Here is an 18,695-nt window from a genome sequence, read left to right as displayed (position 1 = left end):
TCCCTTCTTCTCTCCTCCACGTCCGCACAAATGACCATGATGGGAGGCCATTCATCTCACTGCTTCGGACACCACAATGAAATAAATCAACAAATTTCCCCCCAAATATAACAATATTTGTATTTAGGGTGGGGCAGCCATAATTGATGACTGCGGCCATGCTAATTAAAAACGGCGCTGGCTTCATTAATCTTGGTCGCAGAGAAGGGGGCTGCATGGCGGAGTGGCTGTTCCAGCGATGGCTGGACGGCCCAGCCCAGTGTATTAGCAGAGCAAGGTTAATGTAAAACAGCCATTAATAATCACAACCAAGACAAAAACTGTGAGTGACACCACAACACAACCAAAAGAGACAACAAAGCCAGGACTTGCATGTGTTTACTGCCATGCCCAGGCTAGAGAAGTTAATTACTTTTCCTTATTGCTTTGCAAAAGCACTTTTTTATTGTTTAATCCCTCGACATTTGTACAAAGTTGTACGCTCTTGAGAATTAATTACAAGAGCCAACTTTCACTTTGCTGCATGTGCAAGGTAATCGTTGGGGGTCCCTTTATGTAAATGCATTGAACAGACATGAAGAGGAAGGGACGGATACGAAAGAGTATTAGGGCCGCCAGAAAATATATATTTTTTTTTTGATTTTTTTTTTTAAAAAGTCCAAATTTTACAAGCCAGGCTTCTACAAAAAATGTAGTTGGTTGTGTAAGCCTCCATCCGCATGTGCAGACTAAATCCATCAGCCATAAGGACTTAGGAATTGGGAATTTATAAACTATAATGCAAAATTTGGATCTCTGCAACTATGCTCCTGATAACGTAAACGAAGCACACACCCTGTGGATCGAGAATTGTCTTCTGAGGAGGCCCAGTTTCTTGCAAATTCATTTCAATGATCTTATACCTGCAAAAACAATGTTGACTCACTAAGGCTGTATTCAGACTGGGAAAACGGTTTGGTCCGGACCCAGTCCGCTTAAATTGGTCCTGACAGAGTCCAGAACCCTGTGTCTGGACTGTATTCAGACTCCCATCAAGTGGACTACCCTGTTCTGGACTAAAGCTTGTAAACAAAACCATGTGACTAAAGATCTCTGTACTCACTGGTCAGGTCAGGTGGTTGCGAAGCAACTAGAGGAAGAAATTATGGAAGTCCTGCGCTTTTAGTTCATTCAAACTGCTGACCAATTTTGAATGTATCAAAGTCAGGTACAACACTTTTTACTTGTTTTTTGGTCCGGTGGGTCATGCTGCAAGGTGGTCACTGGCAAGAAGACAGCTTATAAGGCACACTTCTTTTTTTTTTTTTTTTTTTAACTTGTTCTGTCCAACAGCTGAGCAAACAGATTAGAGCTGAAGGCTTTTTGTGTTGGACAGGTTTTACTATCACAAAAAGAGGTTATATGGCTTCAAGAAACTAGAGTGTAGATTTGTATAAACCCCTTTTTGTCGTATTATTTTTTATTTATTTGTTACATTTAGTGTGTGTGGGGAGGGAGAGGGGAAGAATGTGAGGGGAGGGTGGAAGAGAGTAAAAGGAAGAAAGGTGAAAAGGTGGGGGATACAAGCACTGATTTGACTAAGTTATTAATTTAAGCTGTAACAATTATACCAGATCTGCTGGAAAGACGAATGTTACATCAAAGGTGAAAATCTGACACTAAGATGAGCGAAAAAAAATCTGTCCATCAATACACTGTAGGTAAGGAGGAGGGATGAAGCAGACAGGGAGTGTGGCAGTGTGCACGTGCACGTGGGGGTGGAGATACATGCATGCTGTCGACGTGAACCGTGTGTTCATAAAGGGAGCCAGATCCTACCCAGCCAGACCAGCCAGACCAGGAGAGGGGAGGAGAGCCCCCCAGGCCAGAAGCCCCCCCAGCATCCGGACCCAGGCAGCCCGGGAGGGGAGGAGGAGGGGACCGCCCACCCCACCAGCCAGGCACAGAGAGGGCCCCCCTACAGGGGCCCCCCCAATGCCCAGAGGCACAAACGAACCCAGTGTCCGGCCCCCAGGCCACAAGACAGGAGCGCTTAGCCGTACCAGGCGGCAGCCATGGGGGCCACCGAGACAAAGGCCAGGGACGAAGCCAGGGCCCCCGGAACCCAAGAGCCGGCCACCACCCGACCGGCGCCCCGTCCCCGCAAGCCAGCCCAGGCCCGCGACCTTAGCAACCCAGGGATCGCCACGCACCCACAGCCACAGCCACCCCCCTAAAACCCTACGCACTACCACCCCCCCCGCCATAATATCTGACCCCCCCTCCCCAACCCTCTCAGTGCCCTCCCCTCTCTGTGATGGGGAGGGAAAGCCCCAGAGGGTCCCAGCGAGCCAGCCCCCAGGTCGGTCCTACCCATGCACTCACACACACATACTCACAATCATCTGGTTACCCTCCCTACCCCCGCCGCCAAGCAGCAACCCCCCCCCCCAGCCGGCCGACCCCCAGCGCCGCATGCCCGACCCCTCCCGCAGCCGACAGGACACCCATAAGCCCGGCCGCCCTGAGAGGACCAGGCGGGTGAAGACCGGCCGCCCCCCCCCGACCCCACCCATGTATGGAGGTGTGGGAGTGCTGTGTGTGTGCTGCAGGTAAAATAGGAGGTCACCAGTGTGGGGGGATCCACCGCTGCCAAGCCGCAAAGCCCCCCACTCCGGAGTCCCTCTGTGAGTGGTGTGTATTTGCTGTGTGTGTGCTGCTAGCATGCAGTGAGTGTGTCTACAGAGGAAGTTAAAATTGTGGGGGGGCCAGCGAAAGGTGAGCACGGATGTTTCACCGTGCCCCCCTCCACCAGACCCTCTCCACAAGGCCCTAGATGAATCAGAGTGTCTAATATGCAAGTAAAAAGCGGGGAGGAGGGCGGGTGCCAACGAGAACCCAGAGAGGGGCATCCCCAGTGAGCCCCGCCAGCATACCCCTCCCATCCAGATCCCGGGGCCCTATGTGCCTGTGTGCAATATTTGTTTGGGTGAGAGCGGGGAGGAGCGGGCGGATGGGCACAACCGGGGGAGAAGGCTCCCCCGAGCGACCGGCCCCCCAGCCGGCCGCGGTAGGCGCCCCCCCTCCCAGAGCGGCCGGGCAGCCAGAAACGCCAAGCCAGCCGCAGTTGGAGGCCAGAGCCTCGCGGCGCCGAGAGACAGCCAGCAAGGAAGGGTCCCGGTGCCAGAACAGGGGGGGCAGGGGGTCCAGCCCCACCATTCATACCCTGGCCCCCCTAAGGACTAGCACACCGCCCCCCCAGGCCCCCCCCCCAAAAAAATAAATAAGTAATAATAATAATAATAATAATAATAATAATAATAATAATAATAATAAAATAATTAATATAATAATAATAATAATGACATGAACCCACCCAAGTGAACCCATTAACCCCTGCTGTGACTGCGGCGCCGACCCCCGGGGGGCCAGGCCACGCGCCAACTACCGGCCACGGGCGAAACACCGGCCACGGGCAGACGACCCCAGGCCCCAGAGCCCCCCCACCCCCCCCCCCCCCCCCCCCCACCAGCCCCCGCCACGGCGACCAGCCACCCAGCACGGCACCCGGCCGCCGTTCCCGGTCAGCCGCACTGCCTACCCTGCGCCCAGCAGGCACCCGCCCAGGAACCCCTGCCAAGTTGCCGGCAGAGTGTGCGCCCCCACCACCACCCCACCCAGGCAACCAGAGCCCCGAACCGGGAGAACGACAGGCCCGGCAGAGCCCACCCCCCCAAACCCACCCCGGCCCACCCAACCAGCCAGGACCCGGCTCAACCTATCACCATCCCACCCCCACTAGGTGATGTGACTAACCAGCTGGAGCCAGGGAGAGTCTGAAGCCGACAGGTTTTTTGTGGAGGACATTATCTCTGAACTAATATGCTCTGACATGAGGTTTCTGTAGTGGTTGATGCTAAGATTATTTTTAGATTTCCAGTTTAGGAGGATAGTTTTCTTTGCTATACATACAGCGGTGAGAACCATATAAGCCTTGTTAGATTCCATGTTGATGTTATTCAGGTCACCTAATAAGCAGAATTTGGGGCAAGCAGGCACACTTCTAAGTGTCTATGAAGACTCTCATTCATCCAGGTAGATTCCATCACAGTAGTAGGTTTAAAGGTTGTCATCTGGACTTGGTTTTTAAAGTTGAAGACGTTTCACCTCTTGTCCTATACCAAGTCCAGATGACAACCTTTACACCTACTACTATGATACACTTATAAGTGTTTATGACATATAGGTTGTCGGGAAAACAGGGAGAAAAGATGTGTGTTGCGTTTAAAACTGTTTTCATTAGTCTGAATTCATCTGATCACATTTCAATGAGATGATGTGTCTCATCATTGTGGTGTTATTGGAAACTAACCGAGACCACCGCAAGAGATGGGTCCAAGAGCGGTTCTTGGTCCCAGAGCAGGGTTCGCTTGGAAAAGAACTCCGGTTCACTTTAAGCAGACTACATGTGTCTCTGAAATGTATTACCTCAATTAGTCTCAATGAACAACTCATGAAATAAATGTATTCTTGTCAAATATTGACTTTTTTACTACAGCTCTTTGAGCTGTTTTCTTTACATGAAAGGTGCTTTAGAAAAAAAAATGAATAACATTTTAAATTTGAACCTAATTCTATGAGTTTATTAAAGTCAAATGTTGAATCTTTTAAAATATTTTTACGACTTTATACTCATAGTTTATTGGCTTTATTCTCATAGTGAATATTCGTAGAGAGACAATAATGAAGAAGACACATTATTATTGCTAATATAAGCCCTCTCCAATCACCTTTTAAACTAATTTTTAAAAGCATTTCCAGGGGTCTTTAATTATTATGATGTTTTTAGCCAAATAAAAAAACGGTCTTGTTGTTTTAGGTCATAGTCCTGCAGAGCAGTAGGAGCTCATCAGGAGCCATCCATCCGTACAGTTTAGATGCAGATGCCAGCTCAGACGAGGAAAACAAAGACGTACATGGATCCATTTGTCTGCATGGATCCAAAGGAGCGGAGCTGAGACCTTCTGGCCTGGCAATTGTAAATTTAACGTAACAACTCCAAGATTTCTCCAACCTGAATTTTGCGTAGGCTTTAATTCACCAAAGAACATGTTAAAAACACCTATTTAATTGAAGTGAGCCTTTAAAATGACTTTTGAGCATCACTACTGTGCTGTCACTGTAAAGAGACTTATATCACCAGTGCAGATGGACTTTACCATCCCGCCAAGACTGATCCTACACGCCTGAAAATGAAGTTTAGGCTCCTATATATATGACTTCAAAACAGAGTAACAGCTAACACACATCTAGTAGAAGCAGTGTTGGCCAGAGAGTAAGAGAAAAAAAAGAAAGAAAGAGATAAAGACGGAAAAAAAGAGGAAGAATTGAACAGGGGGAGAAGGAGAGGCGTGGGTGGGTTGGATGCAGCAGCAAACGCTGCCATGCTGCCATAAAAAAAGCTTTATGAAAAGACCAGCTGTTTATTTAATCACAGAATACCTGAGGAATCACAATGAAACACACATATTGTTATTAGCCCATAAATTTTCCAGCTCCACCAGAACATAGGAGAAGCCGATACAAACACCGGAGACGACGCAGGGAAGAAGGGGAATTTATGTATGTGTGGTTGTGTAAAGTGTTCAGAGTCACAGCTATGGTAAGCTGTGCGTACCACACTTCAGATAAATGGCCACCATTGCTACACCCTGGTGTTTGTGTATCTGAAAAATGCAAGCACTGAAAGTGTGTGCGGTAGGAAGACACAAACACACGTGTCCACAGTTTCTCCCAAGTTCACACCATTCATTTTACGCTTTAGCAGTCAGTCTGCGAGTAAAAGCATTTACATGTGTGTGTGCTTTAACGGTTTCTTGTTTTTTACTATAAGAAGTTGCCAATATTCTGAGATGGAACAAAATATTTTGCATCAAATAAGGCGGATCTGAAGGCCCCCCCCCCCCCCCCCCCCCCCCCCCCCCCCCCCTTCCAGGGAAAAAAGTCAAATCTGAGCGCCGGCAGGTATCTTCTCCAAAACGCTCACATGAAGACGTGTGCACAGACTTCAATGTGTTCAGCGCTCCCATCGGCCGGCATACCGGACAATGCAACAAACACAAACGACCGGGAAAAAAAGACCACGATGCACTGCAGAAATGTCAGCAATTACACTGCACTCCCAGTCCTCGCTGCACACACACAAACGCACACACAGAATGCTAGGTCAGGGGGACAGCGGTAGCTCAGAGCCAGCTGTGACCTGCCGGTCCAGGTGCTCAGGAAAACCGCTGTTAACGGCCACGATTGATGATCTAATCAAACTGTCACCACGGCGACCCGCAGCAAGGGGAAGAGCGGCTGGAGCGCTGTTTTTGAGTGCGTGTGTGCCTTTGGGGGGGTGGGGGAGGGGGCGGCAGTGGGATGAGAGCAGGTGGGATAGCAGGGGCATTCAGGAGAGCCTGTGCATGCTTACTGTTGGCCCAAATTGAGAGTGACAGTCTCAATAGTGAAAAGCCCCCCCCCCCCCCCCTCCCCCCCTACATCTAAGTAATGGAGGAAACAAGTCCAGCGCTCTTCCGGAGGATGTCACATCATCAACACAGAAGCCCCTCCCAAACATGCCACCATACCTGCTTGGAATACCATGCCCCTGCTGTAGCATGTCTGACCCCCAGTATGTGGGGACTGAGACCGCTTCAGCCTGCTTCAGCCTGCTTCAGCCTGGTTCAGCCTGCTTCAGCCCGCTTCAGCCCGCTTCAGCCCGCTTCAGCCTGCTTCAGCCTGCTTCAGCCCGCTTCAGCCTGCTTCAGCCCGCTTCAGCCCGCTTCAGCCCGCTTCAGCCCGCTTCAGCCCGCTTCAGCCCGCTTCAGCCCGCTTCAGCCCGCTTCAGCCCGCTTCAGCCCGCTTCAGCCCGCTTCAGCCCGCTTCAGCCTGCTTCAGGACATGACGCAGGCTGAGCTGGGTAAACCCACTATATTTGACATATGTACCGAGATGCCAGAGAATTCCACCTTTCTTCAGTCTATTCAATGAAACCATGAAAACAAAAATAAGGATTAAACCCGACTATTACAGAATGTGGATTTTTAGGTTTTTTTTCCATCTGACTTGCTCAACCTTTGCTGAACCTCCTGCAGTGTAAACATTCATAAGATGCCATTATTCATGGTTTTATTACATAACACCAGGCTAAGTGTAGCCAACTGAAACCTTTTGTTCATTGTTAGCGGCTTATTAGCACATTTTAGGGACTACTTTTCTGATTTTTGGTTTTTTGTTTGATCATATATTGGACCGAAACAAAACTGAGACCCAAAAGTCGAGGTTTGGTGTTTTTGCTTTCTTGTTTGTTTTATGTGCAGCACCCTGAGCTGTTTTCTTTACATGAAAGGTGCTTTAGAAACAAATTAATTTGAATTTCGAATTTGAACCAAATCAGAAAAAAAAAAAATATTGTATCCCAAACACAAACTGATGCATCTAAAGCTGGCAAACATCAACCTTCCAAAACATGTTTAAAACTATTTTAAAAGTATATTTTTTTGCAAATTTTTAACAAAAAACAATATATATATATATATATAGGAAAATAACACACATACATTATATATATATATATATATATATATATATATATATATATATATATATATATAATGTATGTGTGTTATTTTCCTTCTTCTCATCTTCTGATTAAACTGCAAACAAATTTGCTTTAGAGCTACATTGCCTTTTTATTTTGCCTGATGAAAATGTTTGTTGAATTTAAAAAAATTATAAGACATTATTATGCCATGAGCAGCGTGGTTATACAGTGACAGATGTTTTTACAATTGTGCCAAGATTTGCACCAGAAAAAATAACTACGTCATGTTAGTAATAACTTTAGCGGTACACATATTTAGAAATAATATGCTAAAGCTGCAAAAGCGTATTAAAAAAACCTATAAACAGAGTCAGAGCTGCTTATATTTGTGAACGTGAAATTGCACCATAGGTTTGGACAGATTGTATTTTTATGCATTGTTTTCATAAGCTCTGAAAAGAATAATTTCTGATTTTTATTTGTGTCAGAGGACAGCCCACAAAAATCCTTCCATCCATCTTCTGTACCAGAGACACATGAAAGTCTGCTGCAAACAGTTTTACAGTATAATGGCATCACTGTGCAGCCATATGGAAACATATGATAATGTTACTCTAGCTCATAAAAAAAATAAAATGAATTAAGTTGTTCCATATTTAGTCGGGAAGAGAAAAGTTCAGGAAGTTGTGCAACTTAATGGCAGCCTTGCTGATCGCTGCCTGTTCTGTGTGTGTGTTAATCACCTTCCCCAGGATATATCCACGACTGCCGCTTGGCCATCCAGCTCGCATTAATTCAATCGCTGCTCAGCTAATTCATTGATTAATTGGTTCATTAGTGATGCCTGGCAACATCCATTTCTGCAGTGACAGTCTGATGTTTCAATCGGGGGAAAAGCAGGCCAGTTTTTCTGCAGTCCCAGCGTGCAGAGTGTCTACAGCTGTCAACAGGTAGCCGCACAAGTGTGTCACGGTACGACTGCCTGCTTTGGTGCCACAGGCTGTTAGGAGGAATGCGGAGGTGAAATGTGCACGTTGTCTGTTCTCTTCTGTTTGAGTAATGTCAGTCGGCCTGTTGGTGAGATCATTCTCAAGGGGGAGGAGAGAGTCCGCCAGCCGAGAGGACTGTTGGAAGGGCGCTCCAGATGAGGAGAACACTTTGAGAAGATGAACTGCTGCTGCAGATTTACTGACAAGAGGCCTTCAAGCTGCAATGCTGAATCGTCCACCTACCAATTCTGATCCGACTTTTAGGTGACAGATGCGCCTCACCTGCTACAGGACCACAGGAGGAGAGATTTTCACAGCTTTCCAGAGGTCTGCCTCACGCACTCCCCTTCACAGACCCACGCTCACCGTTCTGCACCATATGCCCATGACAACTGCATAAAAATCTGTCCCCAACAATCGCACAGGCTGACGCATAAAAACTTAATGCATCTCATTTTCCCGTAATCAAAATTTTATAGACCGCGATAGCTTTTAAACTAACTAATTTTAATTATCGCTTAATTTTTACGGCGATATTAATGCAATCCCTCATTCTGCAAGTGTTCCATTGCTATAAAGACTTGAGCGCGGTAAACAGGGCTGGCTGCTGTTCAAACAAGCAGGCAGCAAGCACAAAGGTGAGCTGGAGGTGTGAGGCCTCTCCAAGCACAGACCTCTGGGAAATGAGGGGAAGAACACAAACTCAGCTTGTTGGGTTGAGCTGAGATTGCGGATGTGTGTTGACCAGGCTTTCCCCCAGAAAAACACGTGCGTTTTGTGCGCTCTGGTCTACACACAGCTGATATAGTACTAATGTCCGGGTGCTGCTTTTGCATCTCCGTTATTTTAAAAGTAGCACAGGATGTTATTGACTGCTGCCCTTGGGTGGCTGAAAACTAGGCCTTACCACCCAACGCCAGAGCTGTAGTGCTGACACAGGCAGATAAGGGAAGGAAGAAAAAGAAAGATTAAAGAGCTGATTCATTATCAATAATTAAGAGGAAAGGATTTACTATAATGAATCAGGGAGGTGTCTTTATCTGCTTTTTATCTTTCCGTCACTCTGGTAATTTTTTCGCTCCCTAACACACACACCGTGGCTGCACGTTTCTGTGTGATTTGACCCCTACCTGCTCGCTGTGGTCCATATTGCAGCCATGCTGCCTCCAGGCAGGGCTCTTCCGCCCTCGCTCCCCCCGTCCAGCCTGGACGGCCTCGGCCCTCTGCACCGGGGCAATATGGCCGCGCTGCACTGCATGCTGGGACGAGGCCGAAAGCCCGCAGCCCGGCGGTGCGGAGCCAGATGTCCGCTCAGTCAAGGCGCAGAAATACAACTGACCACAGCAAAACAGAAATCAATCCTGTCGCTTGGACACGACTGGACACGATCCAAACCCACAGCAAGACACATGATATATCCACTGTGATGCATGTCCGTTTTACTGCCTTCTCCCACTGAATGAAAAATCTCGTGGACACTTCACCTACAGCGACCTACTCCTTACATTTACAATTGGTAACAATGTGGAGTTCTGCGTCCTGCCCAATGACTTGACAACTATCCAGTCTGGATGTTTAACCCTGGACAACTCGTTTCTAAGTCGTGCTGCTCAGCCCACTAAACTCCAGACACTTCTTAAGAAAACTGTGACTTTAAACACAAACACATTAGAAATGTTAAAACAATGTAAGACTGCATTTATTTACTCTGAGATGCTCTGGATTTCCCCGCTGTCACTTTGTGAGTCACCACACCTGTGCTGCATGCACCCCGGCTGCTATTTCGGACTCCCTCTTTGAGCCTTTCTTCATGATTTTCCATTTTCTTCGGCAGGATTTTAAGCCTCAGCGTGCACGGCTCACATGTTTTTCCCTTTTTTTTTCTTTAAAGCAACAGTTCTTCAAATTAAAAATGTCCAAGCAGAAACCAATCCAGCTGCATGTCTCCCGCCTTAAACAAACACGCCTTTCTTCAGACGCGTCAGCAGTCCAGCTCTAAGAGTGATGAGTGTGTTAGTTGCTGGAGTTTATTATTACAAGCCTGAAAATGGCCGGCGTTTTAACAATTATCTATAAAAACAGGTATGGAAGACAGGTCAGGTTTTTTTTTTTTTTTTTTTTTTTGCTGTCCTGTTTTTAAAATAGTAATTACAAGCAATTGAGTCAAGGTTGGTGCTGTCAATCATGACCAAAAACTTCTCCATTTACAGGAAAAACTTGTTTATTTGGCTGCAAATGCCAGATTAAAGACCCGCATTGATGATAATGGTGTTTTTAACATGTTCTTGGCATTATTCTCATGACGAAGGACAAATACAAAGAAAACTATTTTAGTCAAATAGTTGGAAATATGGAGCAGATGAAAAAGAGCTTCTATGTGACGTAGTAGTTAAATATGCTGGGCAGGCAACCAGTTTCCATGCTCCACTTAACTGGACGGCTCCATTATTGCTAGTCATCTTTGTTCTGCTGCTAATGTTAGGTTGTGGAGTGAGGGGCTGTAAGCTAGCGGGAGAGCGTTTAAACACATGGGTGATGGGAATTAGGAACGGCTTACTCTGCCCAGTCCTGCCCACAAGTAAGAGGTGAATCTCTGATGAACTACTGCCGCTCTGCACAAACTATGTCCAAGAAAACAGACCTAACAACATCATCATAATTAAAAGACCACTGGAAACACTTCAGAATAGATCAAAAGATGATGGGAGCGGGGCTTTAAGACAGGGAATGGACTAATGCAACTGACGGGTGAACAAGCATTAACCAGACGGGAGAAAACAAAGCAGAAAGCCGAGGTCAAGTCCTCAGAAAACATTGACGCTTTCTGCTCCTCAAACGTGACTTAATTCAGCTGACGGACCATGCAGTAGTCATTTAAAAAAGGAATGCCAAGTGTTGCAATATGCTTTGGATACGATATTTTCCCAGGTTCATCCTAGGAAGAGTTTTGTTTCTGCACTGGTCAACAATGTGCAGACTATAACTTGAATAGGTAGACGCCCTTCTCAGTTTAAAAGCAGAAAATCTGTTCTTAATGAAAATATGGTTATGCTCTTTAGGATTTTAAAGACCTTTTTATTTCTCCAGCAGTTAACTAAATGTCTGCTCCAGATTATTGAAGTATAAAAAACTCAAATATGTTTTTGCTTTTTGCAAAATGTTGCAATAAAAACCCTTTCAGATCAATGCAAGCCGAGACGTGTGCTAAACACAGGCAGGTTGTTTAAACCTGGGAGGACACGCGTGCCTCTGAGTGTACTTGTGTGTGACAGCACACACATGCAGGCGGATAAAAGGACAAAAAGCCCTCATCTCCGCTCAGTGCCTGCAGTGAGGAGTGGTGGTGTGACTGAGACGAAGACCTAGTTGTGTCACTTTATAACAGTTCAGCTCTCTCTGCCTCCCTCTCACCCAGAACCTGTCAGATAGCTGGAGTCTGTCGTCTCACCCTTCTTCCCCTTCGATTTATCTTCCTCTTTTCCCCGCTGGGGTTCGAACAATGTACGGGGCTAATATTAGCCTTTTATTTAAAGTCAGATCTGACCAGCGCCAGCCTCCCATGTCCACTGTTCATTACTTGGAAGTGATTGTGATGAGACACAGTGTCCTGGTTTCGCACATGTATGTTTTTTTACCCCTCATATTAACAGAATTTCATTTAAATACATTAGACGGTTGTGCCAGGTGGGGCCCGCTGTGTGGTTTGGTGAGTGTGCCCCTGAAACACCAACCAGCTTTGAGCGTGGACGTGGTGAGACTTTTGGTTGAGGTTCAGACCTTCATTCACCTCAAGCAGGAGGCTGAGCCGTCACGCTTGAGCTTTAAAAGCAATACAATTTGTTTTAAGCTTGAAGTAAGGCTGTAACGTCACTTTTCTAAAAGATTTCATCTTAACTGATCTATTAGGAAAGTGAATCTGAAATTCCTAGATTCCCTAACCCTAAGCCTTTTGGTTGGCGATAAAGGATGGAAATACAAACCAAAAGGAGGAGAAATACAAAGTAGATTTTTTTTTTATTGGCAGGACTCTGGATCAACCCATCATCCATCAACCCGTCCATCTATTTTCCAAAATTGCTCAATTCCTTTTTGAGATCACTAGACCAACTTGGAAGGAATTTCAAAATATTTTTTTATTATTCTTATTCTCATTATAGACTGTACTGTCTGCTCTTCTACTGGTGTCCATCTGCACTGAGACTGTTTTTGTTTAAATATTTAGATATTTATGATAACTTTTTTAACTCTATTTCTTTATTTCTATCAGTTTTTATGCATTTGATATTTCCACATATTGTGCTCGTCTTAAGATTCAAATGAGAGCCTCAAAAATATCTAAAAAAAAAAAGACTTAAATGCTAAACTCTTGCCAGGTCATTACTGTAAATGCAAAACTGTTCTCAACTGATTGTCCTGGTAATAAATATGTTTAAAAAATAATAAAAATTAAAAAGCTAATTCTATGAAAAGTCAGACTGTTTTTATTATAAACCTTAAGAAGTGCAAGAATGTGTTTATAATATAAAGAAATGAAATTAATAATCAGCTCAGCCTAATATACTGTTTGATTTTTTAAATAATTTTGTCAATTTGACAGCTTCCTAAAAAATAAAATACAATACATTTTTATTGTTTTTTTAAATACAAAAGGAAAATAAAGCTTCACATTTTTGGTGGGTGTCTCCTGGTACCTTAACCCAAACCATCCAGATTCAGGATTTGAACGGCTGGGATGTTCCTGCAGCAGCACCCAGACTACGGGGGCGGTCCAAGCTAAACTGATTACCTATATTTGAATATTGACACTAAAAAATTGTCAGCTCTATGCGACTCTATCCTCCTCATGGAGAGCCACCCAAAATAGCTTGGTCTTTGAGGTCCCAGACAGATTTGGCAAAGTGGAGCCTGGTGTATGGTACGGCTGGTGAGGCCCTTTCTTCCTCCTCCACCTCCGCCTCCTCCTCTTCCTTTGACTAACAGATCTCCCATGTGTTCTAAAAATACCTGGTGAGCAGAGCTGCAGAGATGGTGATGAAACTGCCTCTCTGACACTGTCCCACCGCAATCCATCTCTCCACCGCCTGCCAGCCAGCATATGTTTGCAATTGGCTCCCCCCAACAACCCCCATTGCCTCTCAACTCACCACCCCTCCCAGAACTGGTCCCCAGTTACCGGTTCAGATACACTCCCTGCACACACACCCACACAATCCCCCATCCTCTCCTTCTCCCTCAGCTCCCGTCCCAGTCTCCAGGTCTGAGCTTTCAAAACCAGTGCAGTTATCAATCACTGTCAGATCCAACCCAACCACTCACTCGCAGTCTCACACAAACACACCCTTTTCTTTCTTTCATCTTCACTACTCTGTCCATCTCTTTGTCACCCCATCTCTCCATCTCCTTCCTCCTCTCCTCGTTCTCTCTTCCAGCCTCCGTCCTCTGCCTCCTCTCTTACACTTGCCCAAATTTGTTCCACTTAATAGGCCCTCCCCAATGACCTTGTGCTAATTAAGCTGCAGTGTGTTGGAAATATGATGGTTAATTAATGATGAGATAAATTCTGTCTGCAGGACTGTCACAAAAATGATGACACAGTGTTTTACAGGTTTAAATAGAACAAACCTTGTGGCTGTCGTCCTCTAAGTGCACGTGCAGGGGGACTGTGTGTGTCCCTGCACATGTGTGTGTGCGTCCCAGCCCGTGTGTGTGTGCCTTCCCACATGCATGCATCTGCACATGTTTAAACGTGTGCAAAAAAGTGACATAAAAACAATGAGTGACGAGGAGATGCAAAATATGAGGCTGGCAGCTTGCAGGTGCAGGATGGGGCAGTTTGTCGTTCTCCTTAAATAACAGCCCAGGGCAGAGCAAAGGGTCTGCAGTCAGCCCTCACAGTGACAGCATTAGAAAAGTCTGTGTTTTGGCTGCTCTTCTATTGTCTTCAGCCTAACTTGTGATTGTTTTAACTGCTCTAAATGCTCTCATATTTTTAGTTGCATATACTAAAACATTCAAAAGATGACACAGTAAAAGGGATAAAAAAAACAAAGTATAGAATGTAAGCAAACTGGATAAGTAGACAACTTAAAAAAGAAAAAACCTGTTTACAAACCTAAAACAAGGCTTATGTGCAGAAAATTTCAAAGAATTAGCCTTTAAACAATTTGGGCAAAATTAGTACAGACAATACCTAAAAGAAAGTGTCCAAAAAAACTCCAATATAATCCGTTCAGATTGCAAGTTATTTGATTTGTCATTTGAGTCCTGATCTGATACTTTAGTAACACATTCTGTCTGATAGAAGTTATGCACCGGATAATGATAAATGGTTACGGTAGAACAGATTTTATAAGTGTTCTTCCTTCCACTCCCGTTCAAGAAATACTTGGTTTTGGTTTATACGTCTTTGTGCGATTGTATAACTGCTGATTGTATTGGTTTCTATTGTGCATTATTCTTGCTTTGATTGCTTAAAATAAACCATTAAAAAAAAACGTTTTTTTTATTTTTAATGAACAAATTTATCAGATCCAGATCTAGTTTTCTGTTTTTAAATTATAAACCGTCCTTTATCATTTAACACTTAACAGAGCACTTCTGCGACGTAGCTTGAACAATCAAGTAAGAATAATGCAACTACCAACTTCTAAAAAAGGTTTAACTATTACCTAGTAAAACTGGTGATAAGTAGTCATGTGGAGAATGTGTGGTGACCGTAGAACTATTGAACACTTTTGATCAGATATGATTCATATCTCCATTAAAAATTATTCTTGACTGGCTCTTTTCAATAGAAACATTTCTAAGTTTTGGTTGTTTTATTTGGAGGATATGGGATTTTTTTTAACCTCTTAAGAGGTTACAGGCATCAACATGCATGAACATCAGATTCTAGGTTATATTATATCAGTTGTTCTACCATGATCAGGGGGAATTCTCGATTCTGATTGGCTGCCGGCTGTGGATTAAGAAGTGATATCCCACAGTGATTACAGCACGTCTAAAAAAGAAGTTCCGGTCACAAACCTTAAATGTTCTGTATCAATGCGCTGGCTTTTTTAAAACAAACTTTACCTTCATCATCTGGCAAGATGTGAACTTTCTCTCCCAACTGATGCTTCATTTAACCATCGTGACCATCAGCATAGATTTTTCAGTTCAAAACCCTCTTCAGTTTTTTTTCCCAATGACTGTAAAAGAGAACTAAACACATTTTATCTCCCATAAAAAATGGCTCCACTCCAACTCAATCCATCCAGCCCCACCAAAAATGATGTCAATCCAGTCACATTTCTTTTCACAATATAAACGTCACCAAGTTGGAGCCAAACGTCATCAGTGAACTGGGATCGGTCAAATGTTTTGAATGTGGGAGGCCAGCAGGCATTACAAACTTTTATTGAGGCATCTGATTGGTCAGTTTATAACTTGAATAACTTGCAATAAAGAAAAAATATCATGAAAAAAAGGGTTATCAGGAATATTCTGAAAAATGTAGCGGCACAAGAATGGTTATTTTGAAAAATACAAAGCTGTTGATTTCTTAATAGAAGTACTTCCTGTTTGGAATGCCAGGGGAAGCGGTCACTCAGTCCATATACAGTAAATGTTTTTTCCCTAAATAAACTCAAATATAATGACTACCTTTGATTATCTCTAAAATTGAAGCAGCTGCAATGCTGCAATCTGAGTCTCAGTGCTTCTGTTCCTTTATGCCACAGGTAAGAGCTGTATGTGAGGAAAGACCACTCTATCTAGGTTCTTCCTGTTAATCCAAGGTCAGGCTGACTATTCTTCTGTTAGTTTCAACAGTGAATGGGTCATACTGGTGTGTTACTCAAACCTCAAATACTCTTTTGAGTCAATGGAAAATGAAGTCAGCGCAGAAAAAGATGAAGCTGTCAAAGTCTGTGGATACACAAAGGTTGCAGAACAAAACCAAAAATGACAAAGACATCAGGCAGCTGAGGACGCCAGGATTTGTTTTCATCTGATGCAGATGAGCAGCTGACAGTAGGAATTTAGTTGATGCTGGAGAGATGGAAAGGTATCTGGCTGGGCTGCTTGATTCTCTATCTGAAGCCAGTTGTCACATCTAATCCAGCATGTTGTCAAAAGCATCAATCTGCCTGTGGAGCCATGAAAAAGCAGGTCTGCTTCTATTTCAGCGACTGGCTTGACAGATTGACGGGTGTTTAACGTCTCATTTTGGCTTGTCAGGGTTGAGGGGGGGCCTTCACAACTTCATCTGCTCATCTTTCACACACAAACACTCGCAGACTGACAGCAGGGCTCTGCTGCTGACAGACAGGGCTGAGCACACAGAACTGCAGACACTCATACAGTCGCACGGTAAAAGAAACCCGAGTCATCCCAAACAGAAGAGCGAAAGCATTAAAAATGAGGACGAAAGCAAAATAAAGTTTGTCAGAAAATGGGATGAATCAGACAGAAGAAGTGAAAGCCGATTAAAGGATCTTGAAGTTTTTCTAACTGGATATTTTAAAAATGGGGATCGTTGGCTTAAAAGGTCTGCAAAGACTTGATGCAGTCATCTTCCAGACTTGAATCACTCGCCTTAAACATGTCAGTCAGGTTGCAGAAATTACTTTAAAAGGCTCTTCTGTTTGGCAGATAAAGTTCCTTAACTGAAACTCAGAAACAAACAAAAACGTCTTTTGTATGTGCTGAAAACACGACAGAAAGCAGGCCCAGCCTGGACTGCAGATTACAGATCAGAAAGAATGCACTTGCATGTGTTGGATTTACCTTTCTTTACGCTGGCCGACTCCGTGTTTCCCCAGCAGGTGGGTGCTGAGATGTTTCTTCATCACAAAAGCCCATCTATAAAACAAAAGGAGCAGATGAGTGAAAGAGGTGATGCATTCAAACCTGTGATCAATGCTACACACACGTGTGGAAAGTCTAAAAAAGATGCTTGTCTGCCAAATCAAGAGCTCCACTCTGCAATATTTAACCAGATTAAGAACCAAGAGTCTCCATAGACCTGACTTAGCTTGTGCTTTGTGGTATGGTAAATGACAATTGGTAAGAGGCATATACTTATATAGGGCTTTACTACCTTCTTAAAAGGCCCAAAGGACTTAACAGTCACAGTCCTAATCACACACACACACACACACAACACACACATTTACACACTGATGGTGGCTAACATTAGCTAACTACCAACAGCAACGTGAGCTTCAATGTCTTGCCCAAGGACACTTTGACACATGGGCGGGCAAGTGGGGAACCAAATCTGCGACCTTCCACTCAGAGGTCAACTGCTTGACCTCTGCACCACAGCCATCGACATAAAAGAAGGCTAACCTTAACCTATGAGATGTTATGGTGATTAGCAAGGAGGATCTGTTGACTTACAGAATATCACAGGACAAATGTTTTCTTGAAGAAAATCAACATTTTTGCCAATACTATGGGGCATTTCTACAGTCGTGGTACCAGAGATCCACTACCAGCTGGTTTCCCAACCATCCCTTCCTGTCTGTCACCGGCTTTCAATCAAAAACTCTAACGGTAAATGGTGCATATATAGTGCTTTACTACCTTCCTTGTCAAAAACTGAAAACCACTGTTTCCAGCTAATCAGCAACAGGGATAACTGCAACCCAAGCATGGAGGTAAAATCTGTGATGAAAAATACAATGTTCCATCATTTACCGCAAGAGTTACGTTTTAAAAATAACCCGTTAGCAGGAATACAGATGTTTTAAGGCTGTGAACCCCTCACACTTCATACCCTTTTTTCAGACAGAAATGAACATTTTCATATTTTCTCTCTTTGGTTTAACTCTTAAAGTTTACAATTTAACAGAAAATAAAGTCCATTATTATTGGATGAAAACAAAGATCTGCACGAGGTTGAGAACGTATGCAAAAATGTCCGGACAGGAGACACAGCACGGATAAGATTGATGGCTTGACAAGGTCAACAGCCAATCAGGACTCAGAATAAAGTGCACTGCAGAAAAAAAAAAGCAAAATTGCAATTAAAAATATCTGCAAAACAGAGACCACAAAAGGTGAAGTACAACAGCGAGGGAACGCTGTACACGACAAAAGAACGGAACTGTGTAAGAACCAATTGTCTGTCAGTTTCTATTCGCATTTCATAA

At 44.3% G+C, this 18,695-nt stretch overlaps 1 protein-coding gene across 2 annotated transcripts in view; it reads right to left on the bottom strand.

Annotated features, from left to right (window-relative positions):
• znf407 (zinc finger protein 407) overlaps positions 1-18,695 on the bottom strand; it is a 180,618-nt gene that overhangs the window by 97,674 nt on the left and 64,249 nt on the right. For both annotated transcript variants that reach the window (XM_011473345.4, XM_078932882.1), the window contains exon 5: positions 17,326-17,400. In XM_011473345.4, the coding sequence (XP_011471647.1) occupies positions 17,326-17,400 (75 nt within the window). The remainder of the gene's footprint in view (positions 1-17,325; positions 17,401-18,695) is intronic.

This window comes from Oryzias latipes, chromosome 16 (assembly GCF_053564925.1).
Source record: "Oryzias latipes strain Hd-rR chromosome 16, Olatipes_Hd-rR_3.1".
NCBI lineage: Eukaryota > Metazoa > Chordata > Actinopteri > Beloniformes > Adrianichthyidae > Oryzias > Oryzias latipes.
Note: the sequence above shows the minus strand (reverse complement) of the source record. Positions and strands in the feature narration are given on the sequence as shown.